The sequence below is a fragment of the Microcaecilia unicolor genome, chromosome 1 (genome assembly GCF_901765095.1).
Source record: "Microcaecilia unicolor chromosome 1, aMicUni1.1, whole genome shotgun sequence".
Classification (NCBI taxonomy): domain Eukaryota; kingdom Metazoa; phylum Chordata; class Amphibia; order Gymnophiona; family Siphonopidae; genus Microcaecilia; species Microcaecilia unicolor.
This window is the reverse complement of record NC_044031.1, coordinates 688,053,352-688,074,272: the sequence shown is the minus strand read 5'-3', so window position 1 is coordinate 688,074,272 and position 20,921 is coordinate 688,053,352. Positions and strand designations below refer to the sequence as shown.

The 20,921-nt window shown below is 43.9% G+C and overlaps 1 protein-coding gene across 1 annotated transcript in view; it reads right to left on the bottom strand.

The window, feature by feature from the left end:
- Positions 1–14,778, bottom strand: part of CA12 (carbonic anhydrase 12) — a 104,497-nt gene extending 89,719 nt beyond the window's left edge. The window contains exons 1-2 of the mRNA XM_030190392.1: positions 14,609–14,778; positions 7,199–7,219 (exon numbers count right to left, since the gene is read on the bottom strand). Coding sequence (XP_030046252.1) covers positions 7,199–7,219; positions 14,609–14,693 — 106 coding nt within the window. The 5' untranslated portion in view covers positions 14,694–14,778. The remainder of the gene's footprint in view (positions 1–7,198; positions 7,220–14,608) is intronic.
- Between the last annotated feature and the right edge of the window lie 6,143 nt (positions 14,779–20,921).

Sequence of the window (20,921 nt, the reverse complement as noted above, 5' to 3'; positions counted from 1 at the left end):
TAATTTTATTTATTTATTTATTGCTCTTGTATCCCACATTTTCCCACCTATTTGCAGGCTCAATGTGGCTTACAAAGATCTGTTATGGCATCACCATTCCAGGGTAGAGATACAATTGGTGTTACAAAGAGATCGAGGATGACAAAAAAGAACTAGGCAGACAGTTTAGAAGGAAGACACTCAGAAAAGGGAAGAGTGGTGAAGTGTTATAATTAAGCTAACTATAAGAAAGCTTGTGAGAGTATCCCACATTCTTTTATAATAAGTTGCCTTGAAATGTACAAAGTGAATCTAGACTGATTGAGTACATCAAGTTCACCATGAACAAGTTGCAAACTACACTCCATCCAAATGCTAAAAAAAAAGAATACTTTGTCATTCCAAACATCAAGATCCAGTGAAGAATATTTTTAGGGATATTCTCTGTCACCACATCCACTGAGTAACTATCATTAGGCATTGAATTTAATCCAGAGGTGTTGATGAACCTCAGATAATATCAAAACTACTCTTTGTGGATGATTAGAAGCTGTGCAGCTCTTCCAGTTGTCATTTGAGGAGTGAAGAGTTTCTCAGTTAACATCAGAATGACCTTTGGTCTGGACAAATCTGCAAAGACAACTTTCCTTAACAGAAAAATAAAAAAAAATGTCCCTTTGACAGAAAATTGTAACATAATGAAGTAGGTGTAATAATTCAGAAAAAAAATTACTGAGAGAAAAGACCAGAAAAGAATACTACAGAAGACTGAAACGTATAGATGGGCATAATCGAACGCAAATGCCCATCTCCATGGGCGTCTATGTCCGAAAACGGGTATGTGAAGAGGCGGGACAGAACGTATTTTTGAAAAAAAAATGGGTGTCCATCTTTCGTTTCGAAAATACGGTTTGTACGGACCAAAATGCCATGGATTTAGTCGTTTGTGAGCTGGGCGTTTGTTTTTTTTAGCGATAATGGAAAATAAAAATGCCCAGCTCAGAAACGTCCTAATCCAAGCCATTTGGTCGTGGGAGGGGCCAGGATTCGTAGTACACTCGCCCCCCTGACATGCCAGGACACCAACTGGACACCCTAGAGGTCAGTGCGGTGGACTTCAGACAACGCTCCCACATGCATAGCTCCCTTACCATGGGTGCTGAGCCCCCAACCCCCTCCCCCAAAACCCACTACCCACAAATGTACAACACTACCATAGCTCTTAGGGGTGAAGGGGGCACCTACATATGGATACAGTGGGTTTTGGAGGCCTCCTATTTACCAGCACAAGTGTTACAGGTAGGGGGGATGGGCCTGGGTCCACCTGGCTGAAGTGCACTGCGGTACCCACTAAAAGTGCTCCAGGGACCTGCATACACGCAGGCCTCTAGGACTTGTTGCTGCTGTATAACCTTGGCACACCAGTTGACACCTGAAGACTAATGTCTCCGAAAACATCCTTTATTGGAATAAGCACGTTTACTCACAGTTAACTGCAGATCAGAGGTTGTGCCCCACTGGCAAAGAGTCTTCCTGGTACTGAGATTAGCAGTAGGTCCGAGCTGGCAGAATGGTGTACAATGCCCTCTTTCAGCCACATTCAAGGTAAGAACTAAGTTCTGTAACGTGGCTAACACATGAAAGGGATCTAAAACTGGCTTACAAAAATGGCCACTACCTCATGGACTACTGGAAACAAAACAGGGCACACTCTGACCCAGTAAGCAGAGGGAAAAGCACCATGGGAGTAGAGCCTACCAACTACCAACATCATGAGCATTGAACACAAGCTAGTGGAATCACGGAGCCAATACCCTACACCCACCACAATGCATTGCTGATGTGAGTCTGCAGTGCGCATAACAGAAAAGCTGTCCCACTCACCCGAGAGCCACATCAGAACCAGGGAAATTGTCAGAGGATAGAACACATTCTGCTGTCATGGAGGTGGGTACGGCATTTGAGGCTGGCATAGAGGCTGGAAAAAAAGTTTTTAAAATGTTTTTTTTTTGGTGGGAGGGGGTTAGTGACCACTGGGGGAGTCATGGGAGGTGATCCCCAATTCCCTCCAGTGGTCATGTAGTCAGTTGGGGCACTTTTTTGGGACTTGGACCTGAAAAACAAGGGTCCAAATAAAGCAGACCAAATTCTCGTCAAAAACGCCCTTCTTGTTTCGATTATCAGCTAAAGACGCCCATCTTTCCTCGGCCGATAACCACGCCCCAGTCCCGCCTTCGTCACGCTTCCGACATGCCCCCATCAACTTTGTTCGTTCCTGCGACAGAGTGCAGTTGAAGATGACCAAAATCGGCTTTCGATTATACCGATTTGTTCGCCCACGGGAGAAAGACGCCTATCTCCCGATTTAGGTTGAAATATGGGCGTCTTTCACTTTCGATTATGAGGCAGATAGTGAACAAAATGCTTTAACAGCATAGAATACGATACAAGCTATCAATCAGCATGTAATCCCAATCCTCTCATATAGTTTGGGACTGGCCCCATGAAGATCTTGAAAAATTGGATGTAAGCAGGGCCGGCCCTATTATTGAGTAATTATATTTTTGGTGCATGACCCCTGCTTTTTTTGCCTTGCTTTTCAGCCTACACTAATTTATGCAAATGAGGCCCTGAAGTGAATCTCTGCACATAGCTTCAGATCTTTCTACACCCCCTATGGGCTGTCGTTGGATGAAAGAATTAAAAAACAAACAAACCCAAGCCTATCAGTTAATCTATAAGAACCCATGGTGGAACTCCAGCTTAAATTTGCTCCATCCCCCTCCCATATCATTTCCCCCCAGCAATCAAAATCAAAGTTGTCAGCAGGAGAATGCAGTTGGTGGTGTTTTTCCTGTCTGGTGCTCCACAGGTTTCTACTGCACACTGGGAGAAATGCTGGTGAGAGGAAAAGCAGATTAGAAAAGCACCTGGCCTGCCATGCTACTGACTTCATTCTCCTCTTCTGCTGTCATCTGGAATCAGGTGGCAGAGTGTGAGGAGGGAACTAGAGAGGTAAGAGAGAAAAGAGAGGTGATGGCATATACTAGCAGTGGCAGAGGCATTGTTAGGTATGTAAAAGAATCAGGGCTCAGACCCATATAGCCCCATCTAAGATTTTGATTATAAAGCAATAACAATGACCCCCAACTCCACCAGGAATGATCCTGTAAACACACATAATTAGACAAATATTCTTAAAAATTAAATTTTAAATGAATATTTTGGTGTCACTTCAGTAACAGCAACACAACTTCCTTCCTGTGCCAATATGTAATACAAAACCCTGCAAATGGCATATTGAGACCCTATAGCAAACTTGCATATCATAAGAGTACTGTCATGATTCAAACAGCACCAACCCTATAACTTTGAAAAAGGCAGCACTGTAAAAATTAAATTGGATCCTGGAACATTAGTAAATTTCTATTGGTAAAACAGAATAAGCAGGACTGCTAAAGAGCTCTGCGTAGGAAGTACATGCTAGCAGAATCCTCACCTTGGCCATGCATGTAAAACAGAGACAGACCTTCTCCAAATACAGAACAGGGGACCACAAATTAGAAAAAGAAACATACAGACAAAAACTGAACTGAAAATGGTCACGGTTAAAATGGTGCTACCTGACCGCTAGTAGTAATCTTGTAATACTACCACAAGGGGTCAGGCTGCCAAATAGAGAGAGGGAAATCATATAACACAGACACACAGACCAACCGTTTCACTGATATTGCTGCTGCCAAATAAGGGCAGCCTCATCCCTATTGGCATCACAGCAGCTCACTAATGCCAAATGTAAACAAACCTGTGCATGAAGGGGACTTCACAAGTGCACTTTGCATGAAAAATAGCATACTAGCACCTGAAATTTTGCGTTTGTCTGTTTCCAGGCATTTTTTTCATGCAAAATGCATTCCTGTGAAACCACTTTGCACTTTAGTAAATGAGACTCCCATTTCAAGCTTCTCCTACAAAAACAGTCACTGTACAACTCATTACCTCTCCTCTCTTATTTCCCTTTTTGCCCCTCCTCATTAAGTTCACTCAGTGGGCAAGCTGCTGTGCTTTATGTCCACCTCCATCACCAACTCCTGACTGCACACTGCATTCTGTATAGCGCGACCGGAATTGTGCGAGCAAATCCGGTCATATTCTGGATTTGCGCACACAATTGAATTATTTTAACAAGCCAATCAGTGTTGATAACAGTGCTTAATGAGCAATTAACACTAATTGGCATTAATTAGAATTTATAGGCATAACTCGCTAAGTGTATTCTGCAAAGCGGTGCGTATAAATTTGAACGCGTGCTGCTGAAAAGGGGGGCGTGGCTATGGGCATAGAATGGGTGGGTCATGGGCATTATGAAAAACTACACACAGGGTTATAGAATATATCTGCTCCGCGCCTACCTTAGGAACCCTGTATTTACGTGTAAATACAGGCACCTAAGGTAGGCGCGGAGCAGATATATTCTATAACCCTGCGTGTAGTTTTACTTGATGTAAATTGATCCGACCAAGAGTTAGGTGCCATCAAGGCCACTGGATGTATTCTATAAACTGCGCCTAGATTAGGTGCGATTTAAAGAATACACCTAGGCGTAAATTTTTCAGCGCCGATTTTTCAGGCGCCATACAGTAATACCTCGGTTTTCGTTGACTTTGGTTATCGTCGGTTTCGGTTTTCGTCAATTTTTTCGTGAAAAATTTGTCTTGGATTTCGTCGGTTGCCTTGGATTTTATTGGCGTGCCCACGTGACCTCGCTGCTAATTTTGCAAAAACAAAGGGCGACCCATGCGTTCTCCTGCTCAGTGTGGTGTCTAGCCAAACAATTCCATTGCTTACCAGAGTTTTTGTGCTTTTTTTATTGATTGTGAGTGCTAATATTAATTGCCTCAGTTTTCGTTGGTTTCGGATTTCGCCGATTGTTTTCGAATGGATTATCAACGAAAACCGAGGTATTACTCTATATAGAATCAGGTCCTTTATGCCTTAGTGAATGTGTCATACTCCCTCTCTAGCCATACTGAAGTGCTTTCTAAAAATCCAGCTGTATGAGTCTGCTTAAGTTTTACCTCCTGGCTCTCTTTAATCATCACCTTATTGATTATAATAAATGCATTTCTCAGAGTTTTTTCTCTTGTTTTTTTTGTCCTGACTGGATTGGAAGCTCCACAGAGAAAGGACTCTCTCTACCGCATCTAGGGCACTGTATAAGTGATTAACAGTAGTAGTAATACTCTAGTCCTGGAGATTTACTGACAGGCTACCCACTATAAATATTTATCAGAAATTGACATAAATGTGATTTAGGACCTCCCTTCCCCTTTAATTTACATATTTTGATTGTGCTAACAGAGCTGGTTTTCTTTTCTTTTTTCTTGATACCAGCAGTTTCTTTTGCTCCTCTGGGCTTCCAGTTCAGTTGGCTGGGATGTGGCATCATAAACTTTCATTTGCAACCATTCTGGGACTTTCCTCCCTACTTTATATCCCCTTCCAGCCCTCTTAGTCACAAGGACAGTCTTGGCTGGAGGCCATGCACCAGGGCTCTTTCCAGGATCCTATCATCATGGGTCCTAGATCCAGCCAATGGGTGTTACTTTGGTCATGACTGGAATTCCCTTACCCCAATCCCCCTCATTCTTTGTAGTTTTCCCAGTTGCAGTGGATTTAGGGGATGCACAATCTTATATTATGGAACCTAGTCATATGAGTCCACAGCACTACCACTGAGCTGCCAGACTAAGTTCACAGCGCTACCACTAAGACACCAGGCTGGCCCTATATCTAGTTTTCAGGATATCTTAAGGACTGGAGTTAAATGTCACTTGCCTGAGCCCTGACCACGTCAAACGATCATGATCAAATACTTCACAGATAGGGGAAATACATGAGGAGAACAAGAGTGAAGGCTCATTTTACATAGCATATTGAGATGGGAATTGAGACAAACAATTCCCCTGGTATTTTACAAAAGGCTCTACCAAACATGGAGACTTTTGTAAAATACTGTAAAGATATGCAGGAGTGCCAGAACATCCAGTGGGAGCAGCAATTTTTAAAAGCTGCATGTGAGAAAAAGAGCATTCTGTTCTTCCCAGCTGTGCATGCTCTCTTAACATCCACACACCCCGATCCCCTCCTGTGTCCGGCATGCTGCCCCATAACCCCCTCCACCCTCCCACACACACACACATCCATTCCATCACAGAAATGCACTTAAGTTTAAATCTGTTTATTAAATGGCACAATTCAACAAAACCAACTGAGACCAAAACGTGTATATAACATAGCTTGACTTCTAGTGGTAGTCACATGAGACTACCCCTAGGGTCAGTCAATGCCAGTTTGAACCTGAACCTGAATGGAGCCGGAGCAATTTTCAATTGCTCCTGCTCCCCCTAGATGATGGCGGATTCCCAGTAAGAGCCAGGAAGGAATTAGGGGTAGGAGGCATTGGCTGGGTGGGAGGATTAGAGGGGAATCCTGGTTGAGGTGGATGTCAGGAGGGTCTTGTTGTTGGCAGAGGGTTCAGGGGTGGGGTAACACATGCTATTGTTGAGAGTGTGTTGGGGAGGTTGAGGGGACATTGGCGTCAGCCTTTCCACTTGCCCCTTCAAATTGGTCACAGCACTATCACTGAGTACTACCCACACCTATTCCCCTTGTAAATCAAGGATTCTCAACTCACCCCACGGGACACACTCAGCCAGTCAGGTTTTCAGGGTATCTACAATGAACATACCTGATATCAATCTGCATGCCATAATCTCAATTGTATGCAAATGTATCGCATGTATATTCATTGTGTGTATCCTGAAAACCTGTCTAACTGGATGTGTCCAGCGACTAGGTTGAGAATCCCTGATCTAAATCATGCCTATCTACACCCCCACTATGCCCCCTTGAAATCTCTGGGTCCTGGGGTTCTACACATGCAAATACCAGCTTACTGTACATATACATGCAAATAGTGAGTCCTGGAAATCTAGATGTGTAAATACTTCTAAAATGACTCACTTAATTTTCCAGTTGACCTTTTTTGAGTATTAATTTCTTCTGTGGGAGAGATATGGCCCTGTCTTAGGGACTAAATTAAGTCATTTGTGGACAAATCCTTAAGACGCCAGAAGTGCTGAATATTTTTCTTTGCATTTAACTCTTAAAGAATTTCAAAAGTTGAATTTTAAAAAAGTTGAAATAAGTTACTTACCAACATAGGACCACTTAGAAGCTAAAATAAAAACAAAACAAAACAAAACAAAGAGTCAACAAGATGCTTTGAACAAAACAAACTAAGTGATGTATTTGTTTATTATGAATAAGTTTAAAAGAAAAATGTAGTTTCTCTATGACAATTTTCCCTTCATCACTGGACATCATAGCACACTTCACTTTGCTCACCTAAGTGTAAAATATAAAGGAGTCCTTTTACTAAAGGGTTGGCACACAGCAACGGGCTTGCCGTATGCTAATCCGGAACTACTGCTTGGCTACCACAAGAGCCCTGTGGTAGGTCCCACCCTCCGTAAGCTGCCCGGTTACCGCTGGGTTAGCTTGGGAGCCCTTGCCGCCACCTCAATGGGTGGCGGTTAATGCTCCTGCCTCCCCTGAAATGGCCATGCAGCATGTGGTTCACTTACCTGGCTAGCTTTTTACCCACTGCGGTAAAGGGGGCCTCAGTGTGCACCAAAAACACAGCTTAGTAAAAGGATCCCAAAGTGAGGAAACTCCAGCTTCCGTGTCTTAGCCCCGGTGCTAAGACCACAAAATTCCTGTTGACGGAGGAGCAACTCTTACCTCAACTCATCCAATCTGTCCCCCCATGATCATGCCCCCCCTCCAGAATAGACACTCCCCAAGACTTGTACTCCCTCCAAACCCCTCCCTACAAATCAAGTCCACCCCAAGCCTCTCCTCCCAAATCAAGTCCCCCCCATCCAAACCCCTCTCCCAACACAAAGTCCCACCCTAATGACCTAAAAAATATAGCCAGGGGTATCTCTGATCATTTAGTGGAACAGGGCAAGAGCAGTACCCTTTGCTTCTGCCCTGTTTAGCTCTGGGGTTCAAAATGGGGATCATTCTTCCATATAAGTGAAGACCCCTAATAACAGTATTTCACTAGACCAAGGAAATCCACTAGGTTATTCTCAGAGGCAAAGGGAAGACACTGGGGAGTGGGGGGAGGGTTGGTGAAGGGTCAAGGTCATTGGGAGGAACTTTGTGCCAGGGAGGGGCTTAGATAAACGTTGGGCTTGGAGATAGAGAATAGATTCAGGAAAGGGGCTCAGAGGGTGATTTGGGAGGAGCAGCTTGGAGGGTGTCTTGATCTTGGGGAAAGGTCTGGATGGGGGTATAGATCTTGGGGAATCTGGGAAACCTGATTCAAGGGGAGGGATTGCATCAAGAGGGGGTTGATTTGGGGGCTAGTAGACTTTTCTTTTGCAGGGCCATGGCCATGCTACTAGACTGATGGCAGCATGGCAGTGGGGTTAAGTGCAGCCATGCTATCATCATTCAAGACAGCTAGCCATAGGGAGCAACCCATGTACTAGCTGTTAATGCTGGCCACACCCTGTCACCATGGGATTTTTACCATTCTGGCTGGTTTTAGTGTATAGTAGCCACTAGCACGGGTCCATACTAATAGCTATAACACAATATTACTTGTGCTGGCTGCTTAGTACAGCTTAATAAAAGGCCCCCAAAGTGGATCACTGCTTGTAGAGTGGATAGAGCAGTGTCATAAGTACATAAGTATTGCCATACTGGGCCAGACCAAAGGTCCATCAAGCCCAGCATCCTGTTTCCAACAGTGGCCAATCCAGGTCACAAATACCTGGCAAGATCCCAAAAAAGTACAAAACATTTTATACTGCTTATCCCAGAAATAGTAGATTTTCCCCAAGTCCAATTCAATAATGGTCTATGGACTTTTCCTTTAGGAAGCCGTTCAAACCTTTTTAAAACTCTTGCTAAGCTAACCGCCTTTACCACATTCTCTGGCAACGAATTCCAGAGTTTAATTACACATTGAGTGAAGAAACATTTTCTCCGATTTATTTTAAATGTACTACTTTGTAGCTTCATCGAATGCCCCCTAGTCCTAGTACTTTTGGAAAGCATAAACAGATGCTTCACATCTACCCATTCAACTCCACTTATTATTTTATAGACCTCTATCATATCTCCCCTCAACCGCCTTTTCTCCAAGCTGAAGAGCCCTAGCCACTTTAGCCTTTCCTCATAGGGAAGTCGTCCCATCCCCTTTATCATTTTTGTCGCCCTTCTCTGTACCTTTTCTAATTCTACGGTATCTTTTTTGAGATGCAGCAACCAGAATTGCACACAATATTCGAGGTGCGGTCGCACCATTGAGCAATACAAAGGCATTATAACGTCCTCATTTTTGTTTTCTATTCCTTTTCTAATAATACCTAACATTTTATTTGCTTTCTTAGCAACAGCAGCACATTGAGCAGAAGGTCTCAACGTATCAACAACGACACCTAGATCCCTTTCTTGGTCTGTGACTCCTAATGTGGAACCTTGCATTATGTAGCTATAATTCAGGTTCCTCTTTCCCACATGCATCACTTTGCACTTGCTCACATTAAACGTCATCTGCCATTTAGATGCCCAGTCTCCCAGTCTCGTAAGGTCCTCTTGTAATTTTTCACAATCCTCCCGCGATTAACGACTTTGAATAACTTTGTGTCATCAGCAAATTTAATTACATCACTAGTTACTCCCATCTCCAGGTCATTTATAAATATGTTAAAAAGCAGCGGTCCCTGCACAGACCCCTGGGGAACTCCACTAACTACCCTTCTCCATGGAAAATACTGACCATTTAATCCTACTCTTTGTTTTCTATCTTTTAACCAGTTTTTAATCCACAATAGGACAGTACCTTCTATCCCATGACTCTCCAATTTCCTCTGAAGTGTTTTAGGAGTTGCTTTGTCAAATCCAGATACACAATATCAACCTGTTCACTTATATCCACATGTTTGTTCACCCCTTCAAAGAAATGTAATAGATTGGTGAGGCAAGATTTCCCTTCACCATAGGCGGTCGGTGGCCCAACTGTTTGGGGAGGCTAAAGGGGGTGGGGTTAGGGGTGGGGCAAGGGGTGGAGCTTAAATCCATAATTGTCTGATAACACACAGAAAAAAAATTAAAAATAAGTCACAATTAATACCTTTTATTAAATTTAGATATTAGATATGTATCATATGTCAAAGAATAAAGTGGTTGCTCAAAGCATATTCTAAGCACAATCGCTCAACTGCAAAACACTATGAACAACTTTGTGCAAAAACACACTCAGAACCTTACTGTACCATAAATATTACACTGGGCAGAACCTAATACACCAATATACCACCCATACGGAAAATGCAGACCGTCAACAATATGAAACAAGGGATCATATCACAATTCTCATGTAGAGCCACAAAACACCCTAATTCATGTTTAATGTGGGATAAAATGCCATAAATAAGTAAATAAATATAAACTTTTAATGTTGAGCACCTGATTCTCAAAGTGGACATATTCCAAACACTATAATGAAAATAAAATGATCTTTTCTACCTTTGTTGTCTGGTTGACCGATTCTGCTGCTATCTGTTCTCAGTGCAGGTCAGGAAGTCATCCTCCTTAAATATCTCCCTGGCAACCCAGCCAACCCCCCCTCCCCCTGCTCTCCCAGCAGTAAAGTAAACAAACCATAAACTAATTTCTACAATTGGTTACACAAGGCTAGAGGGCTTTCACTGCAGCTCCTGCTGTGAGGATGGAGGTAAATCAACAATTTAAACCTCTCAGAGCACAGCAGGGGAGGCTTAGCCTGTCCAAGCCTCTTATACTGGGCGCCTATGCCCTTCACTAAATCCATGTTGGCTTTGTCTCATTAATCCATTCTTTTGAATATGCTCTGTAATTTTGTTCTTTATAATAGTCTCTACCATTTTGCCTGGCACCGATGTCAGACTCACCGGTCTATAATTTCCTGGATTTTCTCTGGAACCTTTTTAAAAAATCGGCGTTACATTGGCCACACTCCAATCTTCCGGAACCACGCTCGATTTTAAGGATAAATTACATATTACTAACAATAACTCCGCAAGTTCATTTTTCAGTTCTATCAGTACTTTGGGATGAATACCGTCCAGTCCAGGAGATTTTCTGCTTTTCAGCTTGTAGAACTGCCCCATTACATCCTCCAGGTTTATAGAGGATTCATTCAGCTTCTTCGACTCGTCAGCTTCAAATACCATTTCTGGCAGTGGTATCTTCCTCGGTGAGGACTGAACCAAAGAATTCATTTAATCTCTCTGCTATGGCTTTGTCTTCCCTGATCAGTAGGTTTTATTACCCTGACAGAAAACAACCCCAGCACCGACTAAACATGAGCCAAATGAAATAGCCTTGGAGGGCTCTGTGTACCTGCAAAGCTAACGGAGAACCCATCTAGATGTAAAATGCTATAGGAATTCAAGGCACTGCTACAGAATTAATCTCCTTCCCCATTTTGAAGAAATGTGATGAAATGCTACTCAAGAGCTTAGGAAAAGAGGGCAAAATGAGATGTTGCTATGGTGATGGTTTATGGCAATTGATGTGAATCACTTATTTCCTCTGCCTGTGTCCAGCACATTGAAATGTGTGTGATGAAACCATTAGAGGGTTAAAGTACAGTTGCTAGTGCAGAAAAGAAAGGGCGGCAGGAGGAAGCTCTCTATACACAAACTATGCTATTGCTAGGGGCACGAGCATAATTTCTTGTTCATTAAAAGAATCAGAGGCGTTATATGGTAGACTCACATAATGCCCATGGCATCTCCACCTCTTCCCATGTAGGCATCCTCTCTGAAACAGAAATCCAAACTGGAGCAGGATGAGGATGGGGAGCATGTGCTTGCAAGGAGATTCAATGCTCATAGATGGAGCATTGGCACAGTTTACTGGCAGCAGTAGGAGCCCCAGCCCTTCCCGTTGTTCTGGAGTAGCAAGGTCCAAGAGCAGGGAGAGCATATGGAGCAGCTGCAGCCTGAAGCCCTAGGCAGCCACCTCTGCTGCCTAGGTTGTGCTGAGCCTACATGAAAAGGATGCAATGGGGTTGACAGCATATGCTCTATGGATAGGAAAAAATATATAGGTCAGTTTCCCAGAGTTTCAATGGGTGCAATCCTGCCATGGCTACACATTTGTGCCACAATACCAAAGTCAACCCCAGCAACTAGACCTGGGTGATTAGGCCCCCAGAATAAATGCCAAAGTCCACAATGAACAGGAAAACACCTGTACGAAAAGTTCATGAGATTTCTTTTTAATTTACATTATGTTATTTTATTTATTTATTTATTTATTTATTTGATACATTTGTACCCCACATTTTCCCACCTATTTGCAGGCTCAATGTGGCTTACATAGTACCGTAAAGGCGTTTGTCAATTCGGTTGATAACAAATACAAGGTTATACTGTGGTCAAATGAGGTAGGTGTGAATCAGGCGTCATGAGGGTCGAAGGGAATGAAGATTGTAAATTGTCCAGTACGATCATTGGTTATGCTGTGTTGCTGGGTGTGGGGATTTACGTTGGATCGGTGGGGTAGGCCTTTTTGAAGAGGTGGGTTTTCATCCTATATGTTTTTATACAGTGTAACCTTTGACCCCTGAGGCAGATGGCTTGTCCCGCCGAAACATGGCCCCATATTGGGTCTCTGTTTAGTGCAATAAAGGTCTTTTGATCAATACTTCCTATGTTGAAGTTCTTGTTGCACTTTCTGCTCTTCCGCTTCCCCCCAAATAAATGTTTCATATAGGGGTAAATTTTCAAAGGCTTAGTCTGGATTTATGAATATACAGTTTGTGGGTAGATTGGCCAAATCCGCATAACTGGATTTTTGATTTTCATATGCATATACTTTAAGCTGCACCATAAAGAGGATTTCTTGGATTGCGCATGGGGCTACAGATGGGTACCATGGGAGGTGGGAGATCTTAGTGAGTGGAAGTGAGGAGAGTGCGAATAGAAATCATTGTGCTGTAAGTAGGAATATATCATTGGCTTCAATGAGAAGCACAAGAACAGAAATGATGAAAGCAATGCAAACTAGTGTAAATTGGAAATGAAATAAGATATCCTCAAACATCATTTTTTCCATTCACACCACTAAATATGATAACGATTGTTTGGTTCATGGCTCAGGTGCCCTCCCAAAATTGTGTGGTTTGTTGATTTAATAAAGCTACGGCCTATTGACTGCTGTATTGTAAATGTTATGTATATTGAGTCGGGGGGGGGGGGGGCACAGGTGTGTGCAGTCTGCCTATGTTACTACCTATTAATGACCATTCTATAGAGGTAAAATTAAAAAGCATTACCTATCTTCCAATTTGCAGTTCAACCTATTGCTTTATTTATGAAGCTGTATTTTCACTGTATTGTATTGTTCACAAAATTGTTAGTTCTGCTCGTCTTTGTATTTGTAGTGGTTTCTGATTGCAAATGAACCTTAGGTATGTTCCTTGTTTTGTAGTACCAGTGAAGCTGGGAAATGTTATGTAAACCCATCTGATTTTTTTTACCAGAACTTCCAAGTAACAATTATACTAAAAGAAACAAATGAGTGAAGGCCATCCCCTCCCAGCCAAGAAAAAAAAAAATCAAACCAGTGTTTATACAATGTAGTCTCTAATAACATGTTTACCAAATTAGCGTGATTAAAATACAAAAGCAAAAAAATGACTCTAAGACAATGAAGGCTGGGGACTCAAGCCATCCAGTTCTGCCATCCTCTCCCCTGCATGCATGAAACAGAGACCTGTGAGCTCTGGAGCATCCTCCATTGGGCTATTTGTATGCTGGAAGGGAAAGAATTGCTTTCCTCAGGACCAGAGCGACTTTAGCAAGACAGTACGGTGGTGACCCAAGCGACTTGCACAGCAGGGGACAAGCCACACTCGGTTCCCAGTACTGGAAGATTTAGTGCTGTGCAGCAGGGATAGACGACGACCTCCCCCTGCAGGATTTGGGATTTGCATTATTCCTTCACTAAAGGTGCTGCATCCTCCAGGGACTCGGGTGATATTACACATGCTCTCTAGAAATTAAACTCCCACTGGAAAGAGGGAAGCCAGGGCGGATACTTTGCCCCTACCCCAGCCAGGATGCGATCATACCCCCCCCCCCTCATGAGCCAGCGTATGTATCGCGACTCAGCAGGCAGCACGACCGAGAGCAACGCCCTCCATCCCGACTCGTCCACATCGGCAAACCACAAATTCAATACTCGATAAACAGAAGGCGAGTTGATTAGCATATTGACTGTTACTTTCATATCAGAAAAACCTGAATTTAAGTATAGCAACTGAAAAATGATAGATAGATAGATAGATAGATAGATAGATAGACGTAAAAGTTTAGAAAGTCCCTAGCACTGCATCTACTGCCTTCAACAAGTACAGTTGCTAAACTATAGCGTCCAGCCCCTAAAAGACAAATTCCCTGCACCTCTGACTGAATCATGAGCGAAGCGTACAGTGTTTAAACTGAAGCGCTCAGGACGGCTAAACAAGGTGTAATGTTGGCTTGTCCAGGGTTTTTACCGTTGAGAGGTGCTTGCAATGACGCCTGTGCCAGGAGGGAAAGGAGCAGCCCTGCTGCAGCCTGGTTTGCTTTGAAGCTCTTCATTTCCAAGCAAGGGAATCGCTGCCCTCACACTTTCCGCAGGAGCTGGAGGTTGCAGGTAAGCTGGCAACTGTCAAAGGTATTTCAAAAGCCGCAGGCTATGCGAATCAAACAATGAATGCCCCTGGCCTCTGGCTGCTCAGTTTCATTTATAGCGCTCCAGCTAAACTCAGCCCCAAACACATGATGTCACAATGGACAGCAGCCCCGCCCCTCACCTTTCCAGCCCCAGCATCTGTAGTACCATCACTGGCAGCAGAGCGGGGGAGGGGGCAGAAAAAGGGACATCAATGAATGATGCAGGACAGACAATTGAGGAAAATAAGGTTTTACAGTTGTACTGATTAAACAAATGGTGAAAGGGTGGGGAGCACTGCAGGGTCTTCATCACAAGCAGTCTTTGGACAGAGCCACCACAGGAACAAGCTACAGGGCTTAGGTGCCACCGTACACAGCAACCCGTAAAAAGGCTATAAGTTCAGTCACTAGGTTTCACAATAAAGAAAATGAAATAATGCACACTGAAATCAGTATCTGTGGGTGGCTGGGTGAATCTTGTTGGCTCTATGTGAACCTGCACCGCGCAACTAGGAGAGGAGAGGGAAGGAGATATGTGAAAAGAGGAATTCTCTAATTACTGTGTGTTCACTACATCACAGTTTCTATGGTGCAGCTGCTGGAATTGCCTCTTCCTTAACAATGAACTGGGTTTAAATAGTACAGGATCGTCTAGGTGCAAGGTTGCATGCATATACCAACAGGCTGAAGGCTAGGCTATAATTAGAGCTCAGTAAAGGGGTGGGGAGACATTTCTACATATTCAAGTGAACTAATAAGGAAACTGTTCCAAGAAAAGAACTATGCATTCATTTATGAATAGTCTGTGTCCCCCCCACCCCCCCCCCCCAAGAATATTATTAGTGTGCATAGAACCATTCCAACTTAAAGAGCAACAAGCAACCACATAAGTGCCAGCCAGCAAAACATGCAGCAACATTAACTGGACAGTACCACTGAATATGCCCACTGATTGCCTCAGCTCAGCAAAAAAAGGCTGTCTTAATTTTATCTGGTTAGTGGTTTTGTTGCTCAGATAACAGCACCAGTCAGTGCCAACTCTACATATTCAGGACCGGCCAGTATCCAGATGCCAGTGCTGAATATCTGATATGATTCTTCATTGTGGTGGTGCTGGTCAGCTGAACATTGGCCCCTTTATTTTCATGTTAATTTTTAGGGGCCTTTTCCCTAAAGGCCATTAAGCCCTTAACATGCAGTTAGTGTGTGAAAACAGGGTATTGTACAAAGGTGTTTACAGCATTTTGGGGTATCTATCCTGTTTCCATGCACTAAAGCAAGTGTTATTGAATTTTCAAAAAATATTTTTTGAGAGGGGCGTGGTATGGGCAGAGAGTGGATGTGGATGTACTAGTCAGCTAGCATGTTATACTTAATGTACGCTAATGTCCTGATCCTCAGAACTCCCCAAGTAAACCAACAGTGCTGAAAAATTACCGCGGAGCAGCACAGAAAGTTAGCTGCCAATGCTCAAAGGAAATGGTATGCAAATTATATGCGTGCTGTTAAAGCAAAAGCAAGGAGGGCGATGTGCTTTGCACATGTGCAGAAGAGTTAGCATGGTAAGCGCAGCTCCTGTGCACATGTGCCAGGCAAACCCGAACATGGAAGCACACACTGGCATCTGTTTTCTGTGCCTTTAAATATAAGCTTTTCAAATGTTTTTTTTTTACTTGAAAGGTTTATATTTAAATGCGGGGAAACAGGCGCCAATGTGTGCTTTCACTTTTGGGTTTGCTCGGACTCGTGCACATTTTTTTCTCACTACTGGCGCTTAGGGGTTTGTACAGACTTTCTTCTGGTTCCAAACTGTATAAAACTTGGCCGATCAGAAAGAATCATGAGAAATCCTCTTTTCAAACACCCAGCTCCGAGCTGGCATTATGTTTTACAGCAGTAAGGCGGCTTTGTTTTGTGCGCTGTTCTCTGAGCACTGGGAGGGAATAGGAAATGAGCTCATTAACATGCATTTGACTACATTAGCATGCTATTTGCACTAATCCTTGGTGCGCTCGCTGTTTCCCGTGCTAGAGTATCTGAGCATTCTGCACTCACTAATCCAGGTGCTAACTCAGTGCTAATGTCCACTAGCGTCCGTATTTGCTTCTGAGCATTGGGGTGCAACTGGCTAATGCAGAATTTATACAGAAGCATTTAGCTCCTCCTAAATACATGAGGGATAAACACAGAGGATCCCTATATAGAAAAAGAACGGAAGAAAAGCATAATTTAAATGACCTTTACACTTGCATAACCTGTACAAAGCAGCAAATTTATTTATTTATTTATTTATTGTTCGCTTATATCCCACATTTTCCCACTCATGCAGGCACAATGTGGCTTACAAAACGTTAAATAAAATTACACAATAGGAAACTTAGAAAAGTATACAAGGAGCAAGCAATTAGGGCTCAGGCCCACCCAACAGTAGCACAGATTCAGCGGTAGCTGGTGGGGATCCCAAGCTCCACAGCTGAAGACTTCCACCTACTACTACTATTACTTAACACTTCTAAAGCGCTACTAGGGTTACGCAGCACTATACAGTTTAACAAAGAAGGACAGTCCCTGCTCAAAGGAGCTTACAATCTAAGGGACAAAATGTGCGGTCAATCAAATTGGGGCAGTCTAAATTTCCTGAATAGAGGTAAAATGGTTAGGTGCCGAAGGCGACATTGAAGAGGTGGGCTTTGAGCAAGGATTTGAAGATGGGCAGGAAGGGGGCTTGGCGTATGGGCTCACCTGATGGAAATGAAAATGCTCCTCTCCACGATACCAGCACATGCATATTAGTTTTCAATGCATACGTGCTGCAGACTGCCAAGGTGGAAAGAAGCGTTTTCCTGCCGGCTGAGATTTTATTTTGGTGGTGGTTGGGGGGGGGGGGGGTAACACTTGGTGCCCACCCACTTCTTGCCTAGGCGCACCCAAAATCTGTTTTCTGGCTATGCCCCTGCTCTGGCTGCCTTGCTGCGCAGACTGGACAGACCATACAGGTCTGCCATCATTTACTATATAACTGTACTGTGCTAAACTTCTGCTTCTAGGTGCCAATGATCAAAAGTAAATGCAGGTGCTAGAGGCCATCAGCGCCATACTAGCGCCTGCATTTACCAGCGCAGAATAATCAGAGGGGTATGGCGCAGCAAACAACGAGCGTGCCAGGCCTTAGTGCTGATAGAATGCAAATGTAATCAAGCTCATTTAAATGAGGTCATTTTGTATTTCTCCCCAATGATCAGAAAAGATCGCCCGAAATAAAGGTGTCTTACCGCTTTAAAAAAATAACACTAGGTCTGAGCAGGCATTAGGGTGTTGGAAGAGAGGATTTCCCATGATTCTCTCACAATTCTTTCTGCAAAATCTACCAGTTTTGATTGCCTTTAGAAGCAGAAGGAAGCCCTTGCAAGCCCTTGAGTGCTGAAACAAAATATGCCTAGGTGTATTCTATAAAGCATGCCTAAGTTTACGCATACTTTATAGAATAAGCCTAAATTTCCATGCAGTTTATAGAGTACGCTGAGCGTCCATCCACATGACCAAATTTAGTTGTGGGCAGTTATGGTGTAAATGCTGATGCCTAAATAAGGTGCGGACTGGGTGTAGTCGATAACAATGTACACAGATCTTAGAAACGCCTATGATCTGCCCATTCCACACCTCCCCAAAAAAACCTAAAACAAATGAGGTGTGCTGGAAGAGCTCGGCTATTAAGGGGTCCTTTTACCAAGCTGCAGGAAAAAGGGCCCCGCGCTAGCAGCAGGGGCCGTTTTTCCCACGTGCCAGGGCCCTTTTTACCACAGCGGGTAAAAAGCCCTCAGACACACATGACCATGCGGTAAGAGAACTCTTACCGCATGGCCAGGCGACAGGCAGCTCTTACCATCATTGAGGTGGCGATAAGAGCTGCAGCGATACCCTGGCAGTAACCGGGCAGCACGCGGTGATGCCTGATTACCACCAGGTTACCGCCGCGTAAGCCACTTCTGAGGGTTTTCTTTTTCCTCCAGAAATGGCGTGCTCTTGGGGCGGGACTGCTGCTGGCAGCCACGTTGGGCTGGCAGTAGTCCCAGGACAACGAGCGGTAAGCCTTTGTTGGGCTTACTGCTGCTCTGTAACAGGGCTCCTAAAAGCACAGATTTCTGCGCTAAGGCACAGTTAGAGCACTGCACAGTTCTGAGCAGAAAAACTGTATCGGGTCACATCTGCACATGTGCTGGAATACTGTCAGCACTGCAGACGTTTTATACACAGAATAGTGTTCTGGCATTGCACAACGTGTGCAGATGTGATTTTCTGCTCAGGCATGGAAGCGGGACCTTGGGGTGATGGTGTCTGAGGATCTGAAGTTGATGAAACAATGCGACAAGGCAGTGGTCATTTCCAGAAGGATGCTAGGCTGCATAGAGAGGGGTATAACCAGCAGAAAAAAAGGAGGTGTTGATGCCCCTGTACAAGTTGTTGATGAGGCCCCACTTGGAGTATTGTATTCAGTTTTGGAGGCCTTATCTTGCTAAGGATGTAAAAAGACTTGAAGCAGTTCAAAGAAAAGTGATGAAAATGGTATGGGGTTTACCTAGCAAGATGTACATGGAGAGCCTTGCGGACCTAAACATGTACACTCCAGAGGAAATTAGAAACAGGGGTGATATGATACAGACTTTCAAATATTTGAAAGGTATTAATCCACAAACAAACATTTTCCAAAGACGGGAAGGCAGTAGAACTAGAGGACATGAATTGAGGTTGACAGGGAATAATGCCAGGAATTATTTTTTCACTGAAAGGGTGTAGATACCTGGAATGCCCTCCCACAGGAGGTGGTAGAGATGCAAATGGTAACAGAATTCAAAAATGCATGGAAAAAACACAAAGGAATCCTGTTTAGAAGGCTTGGATCCAGTGCCGAAGCGAAGGTGCCTGACACCCGGGGCGGGTTGCCGCTGCGCACCCCCCCCCCCCCCCGGGTGCAGGGCACGGCGCCCCCCCCCCCCCGAAGTGCTCCCCCACCGAAATGCACCCTACCTTTCAGCGGGGGGGGGGGGCAGGCGGGAGGGCCGATCCGCCCCCAGTGCACGTCACTGGGAGCTGCGTCGGCTCTGCTGCTTCCCTGCTTTCTCTGCCCCGGAACAGGAAGTAACCTGTTCTGGGGCAGAAAGAGCAGGGAACCAGTGAGCCGACACACCCCCCCCCCCCCAGCGTGTGCACCCGGGGCGGACCACCCCACCGCCCCCCTTCCTACGCCAATGCTTGGATCCAAAGAAGCTTAGAGGAGATTAGGTAGGAAAGCTGGTGCTGGGCAGACTTCTATAGTCTGTGCCCTGATGGAGGCTGAGTAGATTTGGATGGGCTGGAGTGGGACTGTTCAGAGGCCTTTTTGATATCAACTTCAGAAATTTTAGAACCAGGTCAGGTAGATTTCTACGGTCTATGCCCTAAAAATGGCAAGAATAATCAAGACCAGGTATACATATTATGTATCAGTTTATACCATAGGCAGACTGGAAGAACCATGCAGTTCATTATCTGCCATCATCTACTATGTTACTATGACTGCAAAACTATTTTACTATGTAACAGCTTTTGATGTCACCCTCCCTGGGGCTTAGACAGCACAATGCCCTAGATCTTGTGTAAAGCCAAGCGGTATAGTAAATTCAATTAACTATAAACAATTTTATGCAGGTCCTATTTAGATATAATTTGTTTACTACATCAGTGAGCAAAAATTTGGCCCTAAGCCTTCAGTGCATGGCTCTAATGCAAGCTAACCGCAATGACCCCTTAATAAAGAAAGATTGTCCTTTACTCCCAGTAAATTCTGATTTTATAATTAGGATCATGCTTAAGCTTGCTTGTTCAAGGTCACCTAAAAAGTGGATACTTTGGAATGTAAACTCTGATTAGTGAGTTTTACTGCTTAACTGCACTATCTGTTCTAATATGGCAACAAACTTTTATGTAACTATTATGTTATTTCCATATTGATGGTATAAACCATGCTGCTGAGAAGTATCTTATAAATTACTATAAATCACTTCTATAGCGCTACCAGTCGTATGCAATGCCATTCTTTATGTAATATGAAAGTTTTCTGAATCTGACACAATCCTTCCAGTGCCCCTACTGAAGCTGCATATATTTTGGATATCA